The sequence below is a fragment of the Bactrocera tryoni genome, chromosome 3 (genome assembly GCF_016617805.1).
Source record: "Bactrocera tryoni isolate S06 chromosome 3, CSIRO_BtryS06_freeze2, whole genome shotgun sequence".
NCBI classification, from domain to species: domain Eukaryota; kingdom Metazoa; phylum Arthropoda; class Insecta; order Diptera; family Tephritidae; genus Bactrocera; species Bactrocera tryoni.
Window position 1 is genome coordinate 42,901,690 of NC_052501.1, and position 21,094 is coordinate 42,922,783.

The 21,094-nt window shown below is 37.5% G+C and overlaps 1 protein-coding gene across 3 annotated transcripts in view; it reads right to left on the minus strand.

Annotated features, from left to right (window-relative positions):
• Positions 1–5,408: 5,408 nt before the first annotated feature.
• LOC120770875 (ras-specific guanine nucleotide-releasing factor RalGPS1) overlaps positions 5,409–21,094 on the minus strand; it is a 45,254-nt gene continuing 29,568 nt past the window's right edge. For 2 of the 3 annotated variants that reach the window (XM_040098508.1, XM_040098509.1), the window contains exons 2-7: positions 14,642–14,899; positions 14,046–14,551; positions 13,621–13,945; positions 11,688–12,139; positions 11,416–11,625; positions 5,409–7,875 (exon numbers count right to left, since the gene is read on the minus strand). In XM_040098508.1, coding sequence (XP_039954442.1) covers positions 7,221–7,875; positions 11,416–11,625; positions 11,688–12,139; positions 13,621–13,945; positions 14,046–14,551; positions 14,642–14,701 — 2,208 coding nt within the window. In that variant the 5' untranslated portion in view covers positions 14,702–14,899 and the 3' untranslated portion in view covers positions 5,409–7,220. Of the gene's footprint in view, positions 7,876–10,839; positions 10,951–11,415; positions 11,626–11,687; positions 12,140–13,620; positions 13,946–14,045; positions 14,552–14,641; positions 14,900–21,094 lie in introns of all 3 variants that reach the window. The other variant, XM_040098510.1, reaches the window with a different exon arrangement.

A 21,094-nucleotide genomic window follows, 5' to 3' on the forward strand; every position in this document is an offset into this window, starting at 1 on the left:
ATGTTTCGCATGTTTTTCGAATCGGTAATTTTTTTTCTGTAGGTTGGTAGTACTGACATCTATGCTAAATTTCTCGCCAACATATTCATTAGTATTTGAGATACGCGTCGTTTTATGTGGCTCTAAAAGTGAATTCTTCAATTTTTACTACATATGTATGAATTTATTGAACAAAGAATGGCGATAATGCACCATCTCATACTGCATTGGTTATTCGTGATCATTTCGCCACATTTTCAAATAATATCGTGGCGCAACCACCGCATTCGCCTGATTTACCAGTGGCCAGTACGTCAGACACTCACTCCGCGAGAAAAAAACGATCTCAAAAAGGTATTACTACCACCTTTGCATATTAAATTGGGTTTGATGAAGAATTTTGAGGGTTCTTGTATCTGAAACAAAAATTTCCAAGAGTCAGTGAAGCAAAAATTAAGGAGGGTATATTTGTGGGTCCGCAAATAAGAGAACTAATGAAAGATGAAACATTTGAGGAAATGCTCAATAAAACTGAAATACGAATCTGGAGTGCCTTTAAAAGCGTTGCTAAAATTTTTTTGGAAATGTGAAAGCTGACAATTACAAAGATCTTGTGACTGAACTACTTACTGCTTATAAAAAGATGGGTTGCAACATGTTCCTTAAAAATCACTTTCTGGACTCTCATCTGTATTTTTCCCCGTAAGCGACGAACATGGGGAACGGTTCCACCAAGACACTTCTGCTATGGAGAAACGGAGTGTCAGTTTGCTTGCCGATTACTGCAGGACATTGTTATGGGATACTCCAAAAATAAAATATCGCGAAAAACATCGACAGTAACATTTGAAGGTATTCTTTGGTTAATAAAATAATATAACAGTAATATATCTATCGCTGTTTTTTTTAAACAAAAATCCTCATAGCAAAAAACTATAGATGATAGAAGAAATCTGTAGCTATTTTCTGCATTTTTGGCAATTTTTACATAATAAACTCTTTGTTCTGTTCATGTCACATAAAAACAAGTGGATTTTTGTTTACCAGTGTTATTAATCACGAACTCGACGGTTGCTGCATTCATATGGATTCAGTGAAAAGCCCCTATGTGCAATGAATTAAACTTATCTATGCGGAAAAATGCAAAAAGTAGACGCACGAGGCTAAATCGTGAGGTTGATGTAGCAATTCGTAGCATAATTCTACGTAAATTTGCACTAGTCGTTGGTACTCGTAAGAGCGCGTTCTCACTATTCTCAACTATTACGACGTCAGGTTTCTGAATATTTCATGTAGGATATAACCTGTGCAGTCTTCTAAGATGACTACTTTCTCAGCTATTATCTTCCGCTCCTTCAATTAGTGAACTGTTTGCTCTAACTTAGTTATAATCGGTGTTATTGAAGAAGACACTTCCACAGAATGACGAAATATCGTGCAATATGAAACCCCATTGTTATTTGTTTTACCAGGTTTCAGTAGAGGAATTATTATTGCGCTTAGCGACCATTTATATCTGGCAAAGCAGAATAAATTAAATGAAGATTTTGTCTTTCTGGTGATAATTTGGCTAGTTCTCCTGATGAACGCCGTTGATTGGAAGTTTGTGCCACTCTCAAATTGCTCGTGTGTTGGGATTACCCGCCGAAGGGTAAAGGTAAATTGTATCAGAGAAGAGTTAACAAGTATTTAATAACTCTATTAAAAAAATTACCGCTTCTGTTCGGGGATTTGGTCGACGTTATGTTTTCTTATCGTTGGTTAGGAAAGATTCTTTTTCTTTACTAGCGTAGATACAGCTTATGTGGTTGTAGCCGAGTTCACAACAGCGTGCCAGTCGTTTCTTCTCTCCGGTATTTGGCGCCAAATGGAGTTCTTCCTTTTCCTTCTCTTCCACTAGTGGATACTGAATCGAATACTTTCAAATCTGAATTGTTCTCATCGAACCGGACAACATGACCAAGCCGGCGTAGCCGCTGTCTTTTGTTTTGTTGAGCCATATACAGCTCATCTTTTCATCGGCTTCTGTATTCACCGTTACCAATACGTAAAGGACCACAGATATTCCGCAAAACCTTTTTCTAGAACACTCCTAACGTCACATAGCAGGATGGAAATGATGAGGGACTTTAAGAGTTCCGTGTTTGTTCGTCGAGAGAGGACTTTACTTCTCAATTGCCTACTCAGGCCAAAGTAGCACCTGTTGCAAGAGTAATTCTGCTGGATTTCGAGGCTGAGATTGTTATTGCTGTTAATGCTGGTTCCAAGATAGACGAAATTTTCTACGACATCGAAGTTACCACTGTCAATAGTGACTTGGGGGCCTAGTCGAGAGTGCGGTGACTGTTTGTTTGATGACCAGAGATGACCTATATGCTTCGTTTCCTTAACAAGTCTGGGAAAATCAGAACTAACGGCGTGGTTATTGAGTCTAATGATATCAATATTATCGGCGTACGCCAGCAGCTATACATTCTTAAAGAAGATTGTACCTTCTCTATTTAGGTCTGTAGTTCGTATTATTTTCTCCAGCAATACAGGGATTGTCCGGAAAGCAATAGGACTCAGTCGATTTAAAAAAATTGATTGAACCAATCGTTCAAATTCTTCAAAGATTTTCAAATTAGGCTCTTTCTGTGTCGATGCAGCGCTGCCAGCGCGATTTCTAACATTGAAGGCGCCACGGAACGCATTCTCCGGAATAACCTTGAGAGCCGAGATGCATGCTGCTTTGATCCTCTCTGCCGGCGTGTGCCACTCGGAAGATTGCCTCTTTGTCTCAGGATTATACTCTAAGATCCATGGCTCCTCACCTGTGATAACGTTATTCGAAAATTGGGGGTCACTTTCACACGTGTTCAAATTTTCTTGGCACACTTCCACTCGCCACAATTTCTGGTCGTCAGTGAGCACTTTTGGGACCACCTTCGCACACACTTTGCGCATGTTGAAGTGCTTCGTCACAATGTCATGAATCACAGATTTTGATAAATTGAACATCTGGGCAATTAATCAAATCCTTAGTCGACGACCTGGGTTCAAAATTTTGCGCACAGCAACCTCTTCCCGGTCCTCCAAAAAGGCTGAGTGCCACCGAAATACACCACTTCTTGCTAAAGTAACATCTGGGTAAGCCTGCTTGATCATATCAAACTCTACTCTAACGAACGCTGCATTGTCTTCTTGCTCCACTCACAGAAACACGTCGAGCGAAAATGTTTGTCCTGACTCGCCAAGTGCTCGGAGGCAACTGACCAGCCGCTCGTTCGTTAGCTAGGAACGCCCTCTACCGAAACTAGTCGGTGCATGCACGCTCCGAAGTACATTCGCGGTGGAAGAAAATAAGTCCTATTACTTTCCGGATAAACCCTGTAGATTGAAGAAGTGGCACAATAGGAGTCTCTTTAAGGAGTATAATGAAGCCAAGCAGTTACTACGTCGACGACTTCGTACAGTATGCCGACCGGACTTCGGACGCAACTAACTTCCGACAGGTACTGACCGCCATTCACACTGGAATTATCAACACCTTCACCGACTCCCTTCCGGTGAATGGCGTTCTTGGATTCAAACCACCACACATCGCAGACGAAGAGCTCGAGTTGCGTGAGAAACGCGAGTGACCCTAGCGCAGCTTCGTTCTGGATATTGGAGCAGGTTAAACTCCTACTTGTCCAGAATAGACCCCGACATATCTAATATATGTCCTGCATGCAACGAATCTCCGCATGACACTAGCCACCTCTTTGCATGTCCTGCCAAACCCTACTCATCTAACACCCCTTTCCCTTTGGTCCGACCCCGTCGAAACAGCACGTTTCCTGGGCCTCCCACTAGATGACGTCGACGACAACATGGATGACCCTTACCATCCTAACGGGGATTGATATCCGTTAGAACTACAAAAACAACGTAGGAGTCGCTTTATCTGAAACCTCGCTTGTTATCGAACGAATCGGAGAGGTTCTTCCAAATTATGATGGAGTTTTTTATGTTTCTCAACGTCAGTTTACAAAGCCATATTAGTTTTGGGGATATGTCAAATTTAGGCATAGCGGCATAGAGGCAGTTCCTTTCATGCTTTCATCCGACTAAATTTTACAAAGAAGCTGATGCATGCCCCTAGTCTGTTCTTCGCCGTCGGCTTGAATGGCACAGAACAGCCGGCAATCTATCGGCCCCGCCGCTTTGTTGTTGTTCAAGCGGGTTCCGAAAGATTACATCCATATTGTTTTCTTGTTATTGTTCTGGCGTCATAATCATCCCAAAAAAATTAAAAGAGAAAATACAATATTTTAATTTCTTTATAAATGTTTTATTTATTTTCTTTTCTCGTTTAATGGCTTTTTAAATTTTTTTCTTTGCGATTTTGTTCTTTTCACGCTTAACATCCTTTATATGTGAGTACATGCATCATATGTATTTAAATATATATTGTAATAAATGTATGTATGTATTAATGTATGTATGTATATTATAAAAAATTTAGTTTACTTTGCAACGCACATACATATGCATCATAAATATCGTAGGTACGCAAAACTAATAGTATTTTAAAGCGCTGCGCTTAAATTACAGTAAAAACAAGCCTATAACAAAAGGAAAACAATGCTAATGACATGCAATTACATTCATAAATAACAGCTAGTATAAACATACATATGTATATATGCAATCGCCCTATATTGTTTGTAATGATAGCGCCATATTTTTATTTTGTATGTATGTAATAGAATCGCATAAAATTGATTTATATGAAGTAATAAATAAATTTTGTTATCAATATATATGTATATAAGCATTCTGAGTATATATGTGTGCTTATGAGTGTATAATACATACAAATATGGTGCTTTAGTAATTTTGATTTTAATTTTGCTCTTTATTTTCATTTTAAAACAATTTAATTTTTTTTCTAGGCTTTCAAATTTTTTATTAATTGTTTCATTGTACATATGTATGTGTGTGTATGTCGGCATGGTTTTAATGGAACTTTGCGATTACATGTGCATGCATATCGACGCCGAGGAGACACGCTAAACTTGAGTTGCCATTGCAAATTCACACTTACATTTATAAAATCTAAGCATTGCTCAGCAACTTTTGGAGGCACTGTTGCGACATTTCACCTTAAATGATTCACTTTTGCAACATTTAATGATGCACTGTTGCAACATTTCACCTTTAATGGGGCACTGTTGCAACATTTCATCTTTAATGATTCAATTTTGCCATCAACAGGATTTCTAGCAATAAAGTACACTTTAAAAGTGCCTTTTAATTTCGGTTTAGCACGTTTGCCTCCACGACACAGACACGTTTGCATTGGAACAAATTGTTTAGGCTTCTCTTGAATTTAAAGCTAAGTGTACACTAATCCTTTTTATATTAAATATGTAATTTATAACATGAGCGTATTATAACTAAGCAACTAACAATTAGATTTTTGCATATAAAACTAATACATAGGAGTAATTAACAGCTACATTTGTGGTACATAGTACATGAAACGCTTACAGAATATACTTATACAGTATGTATGTAAAAGAGAGTATTCGCAAAGCGCTAAGGCAAAGTATGATTATAAATCTTAAGTCGTTGTATGAACTAACAGTAAATCGTAATTTAATTAATTGTAAGACTAATTTTAGGTTAATCGTAAGCAAATTAATAACTACATTAAACATGTATTTTACTGGGCATTTTAACTGATTAACGGAGAGAGAAAAAGAGCGGAAAATGAGAAATACAGTACGAATTATAATAATTTTATACTCAATAAATTTGCTTCAAATTTTAACAATTTCCACATTTTTTTTAACATATTTTACGATGTTGTTGGAAAAGTAACAAAGATTGTGTTAATGGCGTACATTTTTTTAATTTATAAGCTATGTGGTGTTGGAAATGTCGCAATAGTCATTACTTAAGTTGAAAATAGATTTCTTATAGATTTTTCAATTGCAAATAATGGCTACTTCAAGAGAATTTATTTCAATCTAATTCAATTAAGTTTTAAAAGCAACGCAAATAATTAAGGATACAAAAATAAGAAATAAGTTTTTCGAGCCACAAACAAATAAAGTTCTTATAAAAAATGTGAGTTAAGTTACCGCAGGCCTTAGGTTTCAATCTGCATATTAATTGTAATTCTAGTGGATGTACTTGTATGACAAAGAGTTACAAAATCTATTCAAAACTACATATAACCTGTAGATTGTCCACAAAAATTTCATTATATTCACATTTTGGAGGTTTTTAAATAAGCCGCGTATTGTTTTAAGTTTGATTCAATGGTCAAAAGCAAAAAGCCAAAGCACAAATTCACATTCAACTCTTTCTCGCAAAATTCTTATTTTAAGGCAACAAAATGTTTTAAGGCAGTTTGCGAATATTTGAACGCGAAATGTTTTCAAATTCGAGTTTAGCGGTTATTCCCGGTGACCATACACAGTAATTTTTTAATTTAAAGTATTCTATAATTTTTCAGCTACAATTATTGTTCTTAAAAACCAAATATTTTTAATCTCACATTAGCTCAAATTGTACTGCAGCATATTAGTTGTAGACTCACATAAATTGTGAAATATTTACTTTCAAAAATACATAAGTACATATTGAAATCCTCACTCTCCTCTATTGACCTTTCTCTCCGTACCATTAGCAAGCACTTGCTTTATTAAATAAGTACAAATGTATGTGTGAGTAACAGTTAAAATGCCTTACAAAATTGTTGTATGAGAATTTCGTGTAAACAATTTCAGAAATCTTCAGCAAGAAAAAAATTAAAGTAATCTTACAATAAGAAAGTTGCTTTCGTTTTGTTCCATAAAGAGTTTCGGTTGAGTTTCCACTGAGTCTCCATTGAGTTCGTTACGTCCGTTTATGCGGACAAGTATCAGTCTTTAAAGGATTAATTCTCGTTTGTAAAATGATGTGCTGTCTGCTCACCAACTTTCATATGAGGCTTGCTGTTTCTGCTATGTTTCGAGTAATTTGTAGACAAGTTAAATGAAAGCAACAAACATTAAACAAGCGCTGAGTATGTAAACTAAGCTACACCAAGAAGAGTATATAGAGAGGGGATTTCATGCTGAACACGATTCCACAGAAATTGGCAATCCATTGAAGCGCGTCGCCTGCGTTGTAACATTTCAAAGTAACCGCTACCCGTTGCATTTACCGTAATTTAATTTTAGCACAATTAGCATGCCACACCCCCGTTCGTCTGCCAAATCAAATCACTCGAACGACATCAAATTGATGGGCAGCGGTTTGGGTGCACTGCGTTGCATGGCCACCTTGCAAATGGAGGCGGTCCAAAGCTGTGTCGCCTGCGCGCTATCCGTGCGAAACTTGTAGATTGTACCCAATGTGCGATGATAAAGCTCAAATGAGTTTTTATGCTTAGTATTATCGACGACTTGTGCGAACCAGCCCTCGAGCGGACACACTTTGCACGGTTCGCGCTTGAAGTCGCTACGTTCGCTGCCTTTGAATGATTTGGGCGGAAAGTACACGAGCGAATTAGCCCAAATCTGTAGCCAATAGCGTTGCCAAGAGGCCACAGCGGGCTTACGGCCCTCCTTTTGCACCGTCTTCCGACGCACACAACCTTGCACACAGTTCTCCGGATCGAGCGTGGGCGCATAGATGAGCTCCAAATCACTGTTGTGGCAAAGTGCGCCCTCAACGCTATCATTCGAGGTGGCATCGCCGCTACTCAACATATTACTGCTCTGCTCCAGCACCGAATCGTCCAGTAGATGGCGCGCTTGCTGGTGGCTGAGCACACTGTAGTCGTGCAGATAGTGTTCGTCGCCGTAGCCGAGCATTAGCGTGGGATTACCATAGTTGGCGCTGTCGTTGTGCGAATGTGTGATTTTACCGAAAATGCTGAAAATGGTGGAAGGAAGGAAGAAGTGATTAGTTTGTGGTGGAAACATGCTTGCAAAATTTAGAAATAAATAAAACTTGTTTTTGTACAACGTTTTAATAGAAATTATTTACAAAAATATACTGTGAGTCAAACTAAGTATACGTACGGCTGCAGGTTGCAACTAAAAATAATTGTAAATCAATAAAAATATAATTTTTCTATAATGGATATGAAATTCTAAATCGATTAAATAAAATCAAATCGATTTTTAAGCGATAAAATTGATTGCTTCATATTTTTAGCTTTTAATTTATTTTGATATAAAAGGGAGATAATTTAAGTCTAGTAAAATGGACACCATTACTTTTCCTATAGAGCAATTTGGATACAAAAAGAGCTGAGTCTCAACAAAATCGATCAATGTCTGTAGTTAATAGTTTCTGGAGGGGGAAAACAGACTTACGGCAACATTAAGCAAACACGGTTGCGGTTGATTTGCGGTTAGCCGACGTAAACGGTGGCAAGCCTGGTCAGGAGGGATTTGCTTTGTGTTTGATAGGAGAGACAAGGGATCGTCTACTATTAGCTACTACCGGCCAAGCTCCTAACTCAAACCTGTGCTATAAACAATTGAACTGTATGAAGGAAGCAATTGTCAGAAGTGGCCAGCTTAGACAAACGCCAGGCTACATACATCAAGAAAGATTAGCCATCAGCTCCTAAGGTTTAGTTGGGAGAAAACCGGCTGTCCCAATTTTTTGCCAATAGAGCTGAGTGTCTATTTGAGAGTGGCATTATGCAATTACCTTGAAAATAGCAACAAGTCATCGAACAAATCGGTAGATATATTATATATTGGACTAAAGTTGTATATTTCTAATTATGCCAACCTTCACTTTAATGCTAAACAATGTTTTTAATCCTCCTATAAATATTTAGAAAAGAAATGTAGAGCGTGTTTTTTTAAATACCCAAGGGCATATTATTGTATATTGAAGGTTTGCATTGATTGAGTAAGATATTAGCTTTATTAGCTGATTGAAAAATAACAATAAAAAATAAGCTGAAAGCCGCATAACACAAAAGTAAAAATATTTGTATGTTTTTAAGCCAGACGACATAATTTTACCACTACAATATAAAGAAATAAATCATGCAAGGATTTCTGAAAAAAAAGTTAAATAATATAAGTAACTTAAGAAATGATATGCACTGCCAGACTTTCAATTGCTGAATTATATTATCAAAATGAAAATTTTTGGGACATATTGGAGGTATATACATTATGGGAACATATTCTTATTTTTGATGGGAACCAATTTATTGGCCTCTGAATAATATCATTCATTACGATATCAATAAACATTTTTTCCGTTTGAAAGTATCGATATTTCCTCATATACTTATACATATAATATAAGATAATGAAATAAAATAATATTTACATAAAGATATTTACAGAAAGAGAAACTATCCGTTTGCAATACATTTATGTAAGTTTTGAGGATATCCGTAATGGCATTTATTTTGTGCCACTTGTTGAAGAAATAATTTCTAGCGGTCTAAGAGTACCCTGGCGAAATAAACACTAGTTGTGCATAACGTGGAACTATGAATTGATCGAGTAGTTATGTGGAGGATGCGATATATGTAAGTGTGCTTTTAAGGTGCGATGCAAGTAGAGATTCTTTTTTCAGTAGACTTTCTTTGACAGATGACGCGTGATTCGTGTCAAGCTGTCATGTTAGTTTATTTAGTATTCTTTGGCATTTCATCATGGTAAGACTTACGCCTAAACAACGTTTACAAATCGTTCAACTTTAATCGTTAATCGGCCTACTGATCATACTATTCGTAGCACCATCACCAGCCTTGAGATCCAGCATTCACTATTGGATAATATTCGATCGAATAGACCACGTCCAGCACCCAGGGTAGCGGAGAGTGTACACGAATACCGTGGAGAGTCGATTCGGCATTGTTCGCAGCAACTCGGATTGATGTATGGAACGATTTGGGACAAAGAACAACCGGAAGAGCTCACATTTCTTCCAGGAAAAACTACGGTTTAGTGTGGTTTGTGGGTCGGTGGAATCATCGGTCTATATTTCTTCAAAAAAGATGCTTGCGAGAACGTAACCGTCAATGGCGACCGTTATCGCGCCATGATAATCGACTATTTGATGCCTGAAATTGAAGCTCGTGCAGGACTTGGAGCAAGACATCACACGCGTCATTCATCAGTTACTAGTCGAAATGTTCGAACGAGTCATCGGAAATTGGACTCAAATTTGAAAGAGATAATCTTCAAATAATAAATGCTAAAGAAGTTCTTTCGAATGATAATAAACATTCTCCACTAAATATAAAGTTTCTGTGCTTTTTCTTTAAAAAAATAGGGAACAACAGAAAGTGGATAAAGGTGAGCGAAGTGAGTTATTGAACGTCCACGTTGCATGTTCCAGTTGTCTCAAACAAATTGTTCTGATAGGATGGAATATAATTATTTTCATACTTCAATTTGAGAAAAAAACCCACTGTTTTTAAAGTCGTTTGCAAATACCCGATACCCTAACGTTGTAATATTGTGTTGGAAGTAGTTTTTTGAATCTCATCGAAATGGGAAAGTATGGCTGAGATTTTTTTTTGCTTTACACACATACATATTTTTAGAGAGTATTCTTGTGCCTCTTGCTTATAAGAGAACTAGGTTACTAATACCAGAAACCGCTTGAAAAATAAATAATTATCGAAACGTTATTTTTAATATAATAAAATAAACAAGGTTAACGAAGGGAAACAATTCAATATTTCAAAGCTTTGCAACGAATGAGTTAAATCTTTAAGCAATGCAAAAAAAGGCGCAGAAATTTAACAAGCAGCAATAATTAATTATGTAAAAGTGAAATTAGAGCACAAAAAGCAAAATGGTATTGTAATTTGGAATACGAACTAAATGTTATGTATCAATTTGCACTCACCGACTGCATCTACAACGCTTATTCGAAATGGTGCCAATACCGGGTGCGATCATCAGAATGGAGCACTGACATTTGTGATAGAAATTTCGCGGCAAGCTCGTGCTGCGAAATCTGCCAGCACGCATGACAATGTCATACAAAATAATAATAATAATAATGAATTAAAGCAAATTGGTTTTGTTTTGGCAGCACACAATCGTTGTAGAATTTCGTTCGCATATTTGTTTGGCCGACGCACGCGACGTTTAATGTAAAGTATGTTTGTATGTACATCCAATTGCATGATGTGGTGAGTTAGTTAAGTACACAGATACAGAGAGAGAGAGAGTAAGGAAGTAAGAAAGATTGCATGATGGGTGTGTCGTTTGCGTTGCAGGTGACAGATGTTAGTGAGAAGGCATTTCAAAGAAATACAAAAAAACACAAATTGTAAAATTACAAGTGTTATATAAATACAAATACAAAGTACTTTTAATTTGTTAAAGGCAAATGTTAGTATAGCAATTGTTAAGTAGCCAATTAATGTGAGACGAGCGACGCTACTGAGACGCCATTTGTGTGCGGTTTAGAACTTACTTCGTGCCCAGGCTGCGACATTTGCGATGGCCGGGTATGAATTTAGTGCCGCTACTGTTGGCGATGCGCATGGAACCGATCGTTTTGGCGGGTGAGAGATTCAAGCAAGCCAGCGCCGGTGTGATGGCGTCTATATTGAAAGACTCCTTCGAGCTGCAAGACGATGAACTCGGACCGGACGGTGAGGCGGGCTCCAATTTTAGTGATTTTCTGCAAATAAAAAAAATGTTATTATGCATAATGAACAAAATCAATAATAATAATAAACTCACTTGTATTGATCCTCTTCGAAGATGTTCTGCAACTCCTCAATATAGCGTATGGATGTCAAATACTTTTGTGTTGCCTCAATTGGCATTATATGCGTGTAGTCTGACTGTTGATAATTGGCGATAACGCGCAAAATATTATTCATTTTATTGCGGCGTTGTTCGGGTTCGAGACCGCCCTTATGTGGATGTGCCAAATCAATATAAATTAGATCGGTCAGGAATAAACCCAAATAGGGTATGCATGGTAGGCGTAGACTCTCCAAATAGGCACGTAAATTCTCCCAATTATTTTGATCGCTGAATATATCGCTTAGTCGTTCAAATGCTTGCCGATCCTTTTTGGAGAGACAAGCCCAAGTCTTTTTCAAGCGGAAAATGCTGGCACTTTGCATGGCGGAAATGATGGCGAACAGCGAATGCAGATTGTTCAGTTCGTGCAGTTTCTTGGACACCTGTTGGAAGACGAAATTTGAAGAAATACATTAAATCATTAATATAAAATTTTATAAAAATATTTGAAAATTATTTTTATTGTTAATAATAGGTAAAGATAATTTTAGTAACTAAGAGTATGGAAGTAGGATGAAATATAAAAAAAAAACTCCGAAAAACGCTGCCGTATTTCGGTTACAAGAACCCAACTGGCGTGGAAACATTAAAATGAGTAGTAGTAATCAGTAAAACAGCAACAATAACCCGTCGGGTCTGAAATTTCTAGTCGGCTCTCATTAACGAAGGTTAACTGTTCTCATGACAGTCGAGTCTACGTAGCCGCATTTTTTTTTCGCCAAGGAAGTCTACTCCGCAGAGTTCTGGCGCTACAATAACAACAACAACAAATCGCAACTGAATTTTAATCCGACAAAGTCCAAAACGATTTGTATAATTGGTTTTATAACGCTACAGCTACCAATTCGAAAATTTCCAAAACAGCCGCCTCTACGTTACCGGAATGCAGCCTAATTTTAACCGACCAAGGGTTAATATTTCGGCGATTTAACGCTTTTCGGATTGGTAAATAGTAATTGGAGGTAAGTTAGACTACATAGATGTCATCGGAATTAAGCTTAGCCAAGGATCCTAGTAGTATTTAGTGAAAGTTTTGGCTACTACTACAACAATATGTCGTTGGTACGAAGTCGGATTGTCACCTCGGCGACAAATTCCAAAATTTGCTCTACTAAAACTTAGTTTTTTCTGGGACCAAAAATTTACTCTATATCCGTCTTAGTTAGTTTAATAGAAACTAATTGAAAAATATATAAAAGTCACTACAAAATACCCTTATAATAGGTTGTCAAAAAAGTCTTGCGGTATTTTCGCTAGTTGGCGCTGAAAGCGCTTAGTTCTCGTTTTATTCGTCGCATCGGGTCATGCTATACCTTTTGGAAAGCTCATTCCACGCGCTAGTTATAGCGTCGCAAATATGGAGCAAAATAAAGAGAAAATACGGCATATTTTACAGTACTACTACGATAAAGGCAAAAATGCATCTCAAGCCGCCAATAAAATTTGTGCAGTTTATGGACCCGATACAGTTTCCATTTCCACCGCACAACGATGGTTTCAACGTTTTCGATCTGGTGTAGAGGTGGTCGAAGATACGCCACGCTCCGGAAGGCCTGTCGTCGAAAATTGCGATAAAATCGCTGAATTGGTCGAAAGAGACCGGCATAGTAGCAGCCGTAGCATCGGTCAAGAGCTGGGCATGAGTCATCAAAAATTCATTTCAATTTCAATAAAAATACCGCAAGACTTTTTTGACAACCCATTATATACCAAATTTATGAGGCATCTAACCTCACTAATAGTATCTAGCTTAATGTTTTAATAAATTAATCATAAATTAAGTAAAATAATGAATCAAAATAATTAATTAACCTCACTAGTAAGTACCTCCAAGATAACCAAATTTATACAAACTTTCCCTCACCTTAATGAAGTGTGTCAGTATTTCGGCACGTTGCTTTGGCTGTTCGCCACTCAATATTTCCTGCACAGTCCAAAAGCTGGTGTGGTTGAAACGTTTCGTAAATGCAACAATATTCGGTGTGACGACGTGTTTGTCCTTCTTCGTCCAAGCGCAACTGGTCAACTCGTCCGGTTGTATGGCAGCGAAGATGGGAAAATCCAAGAGCGTAATCTGATTGGCCAACTCATCAGCCGGCACGCGTAGCGCATTCAAAATGACCGCATCCAAGTTGTTCATAGACGAACGTGCGGGCAGACTTTGGCTCTTGCCGGGCGGTGGTGCGGTGCTGCGAGCAGTATAGAAAACAGTATGATTAGACAGATAAACTTACAAGATGACACATTGCACATATGACACACGAGCTAATTAAATGAATAGCTACTTACCCCACACAGTAGTAGCAACCCGGCGAGCCCGGCGATGAGGATAACGAATTCAGGCAGCCGATGGAATTCTTGCGACGACTACTTTTCACATGCATTGTCTTGCTAGCGATTGCTTGCGTCAACTGCTCGGCATCGAATTGACAACTCTGCGTTGAGCGTGTGCTATCCTTGCGTGGACGCATGTAGGAAATGGTTGCGGCGCCATCATGACTACCGTTACGCCCACACGAATAACGTTTGGAATTGCGTAAGCCGGCTGAGTGTTGTTGGCCGCAATTGCTCATCGAATTAGTGTAGTCGACGCGGTGATGCTGTGGCTGTTGCTCCTGTTGTGAATTCAATTGTTGTTGTTGGGACTGTTGCTGTTCTTGTTGTTTAAGGTGTTGGTGATGATTGTTGGCGGTGTATGTTGTTGGTGGCGCCATGCAACCGCTGCTAGCATTGGAATGAGTGTCACTGCGCGGCGAATCTTCACGTAAATTTTTATAGATATACTCCTCACCCAGCTACGAGGATAAATGTGAAGGTAAGTAGGTATTTTTACAATAACAAGTGCAAAAGTCTATAAAATATGTCTTAGCGGTTTTATTACTTACTTCAACGTAACGCAAACTATCCGCCGATAATTCTCTTGAGATTTCCGAGTAACGCATCATGGCACGTGGGGTGTAGGGAAATGCATGCGGAGGCTCCGCAATGAAGGCAATGGATAGAATAACACACAAACGCTATGTACGTAGCGGTAAAATAACACACAACGTTGGGTTTCACACTATTGGCAGGGTGTGAAAGGGTCTCCTTTGTGTCTGATGCAATCACGTGTACAATGAAGTCATTCAGGCGTAAAGTGATATCTGTAAAGAGGGAGAAAAAATTTAATTTCGTTATGAACAGAAACAAAGCATTTTTCACATTGAATGAGCGGAATCAAGATTAAAACACCATATACATAGGTATATAAATAATAATTTTGAGAAATTGAATAGAAAATAAATCGGCATAAATTTAATTAATCATTATAGTGAGAAGTAAGTAGGCTTTACGTTCGGTGGGAGTCAAATATTAACAGGTTTCCTGTCCCCATACAAAAATTAATTTTTAACGGTACACGTCCAACACTTATTTTTGAAATTATATTGCTGCAGGCGTTTTTATACTATCCCACACATTTTGACAGCGTTATAACGGTAACAAAAAATTTGTATCAGCTATGATACACGAACGTGTTACTACGAAGTTGAATTGCATAAGCTCAATGTATCATCAGTGATACATGTATATCATATATTTTTTAATTTATTTGTATATATACATATATCATATATCATATATATGTATCATATATGATACATGGACGCTGTACACATGGTACATGAAAATAATTTTGTATCACATGTGATACATTGGAAAGGGAACCTGTTAATTACCCGCATATCCGTCAGATGTATAAAATGTATCGGATAAAATACAAAAACCGTTAAAAATATCCTTTGCACTTATTGTATTTTCAGGAACATACCTATTTTTTTCAAATAATCGTACTAAAGGTTAGCAGTATATTCAGCATTTGGAGACTAAAGGAAACTGTAGACCGATCTTATCAAGTTTTGACATTCCGTTAAGTGATTAATTTTAATTAGAAAATCTACGTATTGACCGACACATATATTATGACAAAAAAATACCCGGAAGGTCACTCCTCCGGGGAAAAGGCAAAGAAACGTTGTAAGCCTGCTAACCCTACACATCTGAGACCTCTCCCCCTAACTACCTCCGACCACGTCGAAACAGCACTTTTCCTGGACCTTTCGTTGCATGACGTTGGTGACAACTTATCTAATCATTACCATCGTAACGGGATTAGGTACCCGCTATAACAACAACAATAACAGAAACATTGTGGAAACGTTTCGTCGAGTCAGTGAACGGACCCGAATTTTAAACCGGCCATAATTTATATAGGAAAATGTTTAAAGAAAAAATAATATGTTCAAAGTTAAACAAAAAATTTCATTAAATTATCGAAAAAACTTAAAACTAATAATATAACAGTATTTTTAAAAAATAAAACGGAATAATTATTTGAGACGATATTTTGCTTGCATTGAAATAATATAATTTGAAAATCGAAATTTATACAACTTATAACCTGTAAATAAAACTAATATGTGACCTGGTCTACGAAAGGAGAGCTAACGTGCGAAAACTAGTTTTCTGGAAAAAGCTGTTAAAAATAATCGTCAGTTTCTCGATATCTTATTAATTGTTCTCCTTTTTTTTGACACCTAAGCCCCCTTTCCGTAGACCAGGTCACGTATATTTATGAAATTCTGCATTTTTATTTTATTTATTTTTCATTTATAAATACAAATATATTCTTTAAAATTATTTTAAGCTCTTTATTTGGTTCATTGCCGATATTTATGCAGCATATTTGCATTTTCTATAATTTATGCTCACACTTTCGACGCTTTACTTTAAGAGTGCATTGTATATTTAGCGACCCACAAAGCAGCTAGGGAGCCAGCGTCATTCAGAGGCGATAATAAATTCTGACTTCAACGACGGCGATACCGACGGCGACGAAGTAGCAAGACAAACGGACCGCTTTCAACAGAAGCAGAAATAAATGGCATGCTTGTTGTTTTTGTTAGTGCAATTCAACAAAACCTAAAAGGAGTACAATGTTCACTATTTGCATATGCGCATATTGTACAGAGCTTACATTTGTGCGCACAAAGTAAACATACCAAGTACATTGTGTGTATGTTGGTGCGCTGCGGTTTTAAGTGATAAGCTCAACTCATGCTTTTCCTCAAACCGATTTTGATTATCGTACATGAGTTGCAACTTTTATATGATATTGTGCGTACATACATATGGATGTGTATGTTTTTATGCGTGTGATTACAAAGTGAAGTTTTGTTTCGAATTTTTCCGCATAATTTTGCGTAAGTGGCTTAAAATAATTGTGATTTGAAACAAAGAACTTTTTTGAAATAATGAAAGTTTGATTTAATGAAAGAAAAGCCTTTTGAATGCCGAATGATAGGTTATGTTGAAATAAATTTCAGGGAATTTGGTTAAATAAATAGCGTTAAATCAGTTAAAATTAAGGTAAATCAAAGGTAGGCAAAATAGTAAAAATAAATCCAGAAAATCCAAGTACCGAGAGTTGAAGAGGGAAACGGGACGCATTTGCAGAAAAAAATGAGAGGGACCGAAATGCGTGAGTACAAAAAGCTTGAAAAGGTGGCCCACAGGTGTAATGCTCGAAAATTCGACTTAAAGTTGAGGCGACTAACAGAAGGTTTTAAGACCGCAGCAAACTATTGTAGAGCCCCCAGAGGTGATCTAGTAACTTATGCCTAGAGCATACTAAAATTATGAAGGGAATCCTTCTTCAGCCTGCTGAAAGGCAGTGAAGGCATAACATCAGGAGATGGTGAACTCGATTCCCTAATCGATGACGGTAGCGGACGTTCCATTGCTGGCTATGAAGAAGTTCGAATAGAAATTACCCGTCTGAAGAAAAACAAACGGGGGGGGTCAGGATTGCCGGCCGAGCTATTCAAATACGGCGGCGAAGAACTCATAAGGAGCATGCATCAGCTTCTTTGTAGAATACGGTTGGACAAAAGCATGCCGGACGATTGGAATTTATGTGTGCTCTTCTCAATCCACAAAAAGGGAGACCCCACAATCTGCGCCAACTACCGCGGGATAAGCCACCTCAATATCGCATATAAGGTTCTATCGAGCGTATTGTGTGAAAGATTAAAGCGCACCGTCAAAAAACTGATTGGACCTTATCAGTGTGGCTTTAATCCTGGAAAATTAACAACTGACCAGATATTTACCATGCGCCAAATCTTGGAAATGACCCGTGAAAAGCAAATCGAAACGCACCAGCTCTTCGTCGATTTCAAAACTGCTTTTGACAGCACGAGCTGCCTGAATGCCGAGATGTCTGAGTTTGGTATCCCCATAAAACTAATACGGCTGTGTAAACTGGCGTTGAACACTACCAAAAGCGCCATCAGGATCGGGAAGAACCTCTTCGAGTCATTCGATACCAAAAGAATTTTCAGACCATTCTCCGACTAACTATCGTGTGACTTCTTCAATTTACTCCTGGAGAAAATAATTCGAGCTGAAGAGCTGAATAGAGAAGGTACAGCCTTCTAGAAGAGTGTACAGCTGTTGGCATACGCCAGTGATATTGATATCATTGGCCTCAACAATCGCGCCGTTAGTTCTGGTTTAACTAGACTGGATAATAAAGCGAAGCGTATTGGTTTGGTTGTGAACGAGGACAGGGCGATATATCTCTAGTCATCAAACAAACAGTCGTCGTACTCGCGACTTGACTTACCAGTTATAACTTCGAAGTCGTAGATAATTTCGTCTACCTTGGAAGCAGCATTAACACAAAAAATTGGCAATTGAGAAGTAAAGTCCTTTCTCGACAAACAAAGACCAAAACTCTATAAGTCACTCATTATTCCCATCCTGCTATATGGTGCAGAGGCATGGACGATGACAACATGTGATGAGTCGACAGTACCGTTTTTCGAGAGAAAGGTTCTGTGGAAGATTCATGGTCCTTTGCGCATAGAACGATGAGCTGTACGAGTTATACGACGACATTGACATAGTTCATAGTTCGTCCGTATGGATGAAAACACTCCAGCCACCTCCACTCCGTCGGAAAGACCAGGTAGAGAAGGACCTGGCTACACTTGGAAACTTTAATTGGCGCCAAACAGCTAAAAGAAAGAACGACTGACGCGCTATTGTAAACTCGGTTATAACCGTGTTAGCGGTATTTGTGACAAAAGTCTTTTCGAAAACTGACCAGAAACTCTAAATTCTAAAACTCCCATATTTGACTGGGCGTTGACTAAGTTGAAAAATATTTGTTTAAATAAGCCAATAAACTTACTATAATTATTAGCCATGTACATACATATACAATATTTTCCCACACTATAAAATAGATTAAAATGATTGGTCGACCGGTCAATATTGGGCCGCCGCTCCTACGACACGTGTGTTATTAAAAAAACGCGCCTTCTTTAACAATATCAATTAGTTATGACATTTTTAATAAATATTTACAATATTACATATACATATAGGGCATAAAGTTGATGCCCCATAAAAGGCAGAATTGCCCACTTGTTTTTTCTTTTGGAGTCACGAATTTTGTACACGATTTCCGGCACGCGAATGTCCATAGGCTGGGAAATAGCAAACATTAAATTAAACTGTGTAAATATATATATATATATATACTTGTACATTTGTGCATATGTATGTATACATATGTATTTACGGTTCGAGCCATTAAAAGTGGCCAAATCGACTAACAATAACGGTCAATGTAAACTTACAAATACAACGGCGATTGTTATACAAAATGCTCGGGCAAAATAACAATGAAAATTTGTTTACCTTTCCGATACTGCGTTAATTCTTTTATTTTAAGGAAGCGATGAAAATATAGCATACCATTTATTGTATGAATTTTGTTTTCGAATTGAAATATAGAAGGCGTGTAGCAGCCAACACCGACTGTTTGATTACTTGTTTACCAAGCACTTTCGGCAACGGTGCGCTGGGCTCGGCTGCTTCCATGGTTTTGTTGAATGGTTCGTTAACTGACTGCTTAGCGGACGAAGCAGCAAACAGTTGTAAGTTTTGAAAATTTGAATATTTTTATACCCTGAACAGGGTATATTAAGTTTGTCACGAAGTTTGTAACACCCAGAAAGAAGGATCGGAGACCCTATGAAGTATATATATAAATGATCAGTATGCCGAGCTGAGTCGATTTAGCCATGTCCGTCTGTATGTCTGTATATATACGAACTAGTCCTTCAGTTTTTAAGATATCGTTTTGAAATTTTGTAAACGTCATTTTCTCTTCAAGAAGCTGCTCATTTGTCGGAACAGCCGATATCGGACCACTATAACATATAGCTGCCATACAAACTGAACGATCGGAATCAAGTTCTTGTATGAAAAACTTTCACATTTCACAATGTATTTTCACAAAAGTTAGCGCAGGTTAATCTAAGATAATAATGTAATCTCCGAAGAAACTGTTCAGATCAGTTAACTTTAGCATATAGCTGCCATACAAACTGAACACATGGTTACTAAAAGAAATGCATAATGAATAGTATATTAGCTTCGGTGCAGCCGAAGTTAACGTTTTTCTTATTTTTGTTAAAAAAATACAGATTTTGGCATTTTTCAATATAAGTCATTGTTAGCACTCATTTAGAGCCAATAGAAGTATTACCAGTGACATTGCTTCATGAAGGAATCAGGCGTAATCCCCAGAAGACACGCGTATATATTTCTAGATTTGGTTTTTTGAAGAAAGAAAAATGGATAAAAAAGAATTTTTGGCAGTCATAATGACAAGTTATTATTTTTAAGTGAGTCTAATCTCGCTCCCTCTCTTTCAATACCATAACAAATTTCAACCATAATTTCTATAACTTTTTAAAGGAATTCACCGTAACAAATGTAGATATGGAAGACTAGAATTAGAAACGCTAAGTTAGGGGGTTACATGGGTTTACGGGTTTCAAAAAATCGTTTTTTACTGTCTTATTAAATTTTACAACACCTCTAGAAATAAAGCTTTCAAGTTGGTCCGAGTAATAGTTTCCGAGATACAGCCTTGAGAACTTGTGCGCTCGGTGCTAGCGAGGCTAAGTGTGCCGTTTTGAAACGCGTTTCACTTGAAACTGTGTTTTTGAAGTCGGTTGGGAAGATTTCTCGAGAACTACTAGACCTATCTTCATAAAACTTTACACAGGTCTTTGAGATACAATTCTTAAGGACTTGGTCGAAGGATTTTTCTTCGGTTACAACTATTTCAAAAAAAAATGTCGCAAAATTTTCACTTTTTTTTTTTAAATTCTGCCAAAAATCCAATTTTCAGCTTTTCTTTCCTTCATCCAAGTTCTAAGTTAAGGTTTTAACAAAAACATGCATTTTTTCACTTTAGATGATCTTGTAAGGAGTTATCC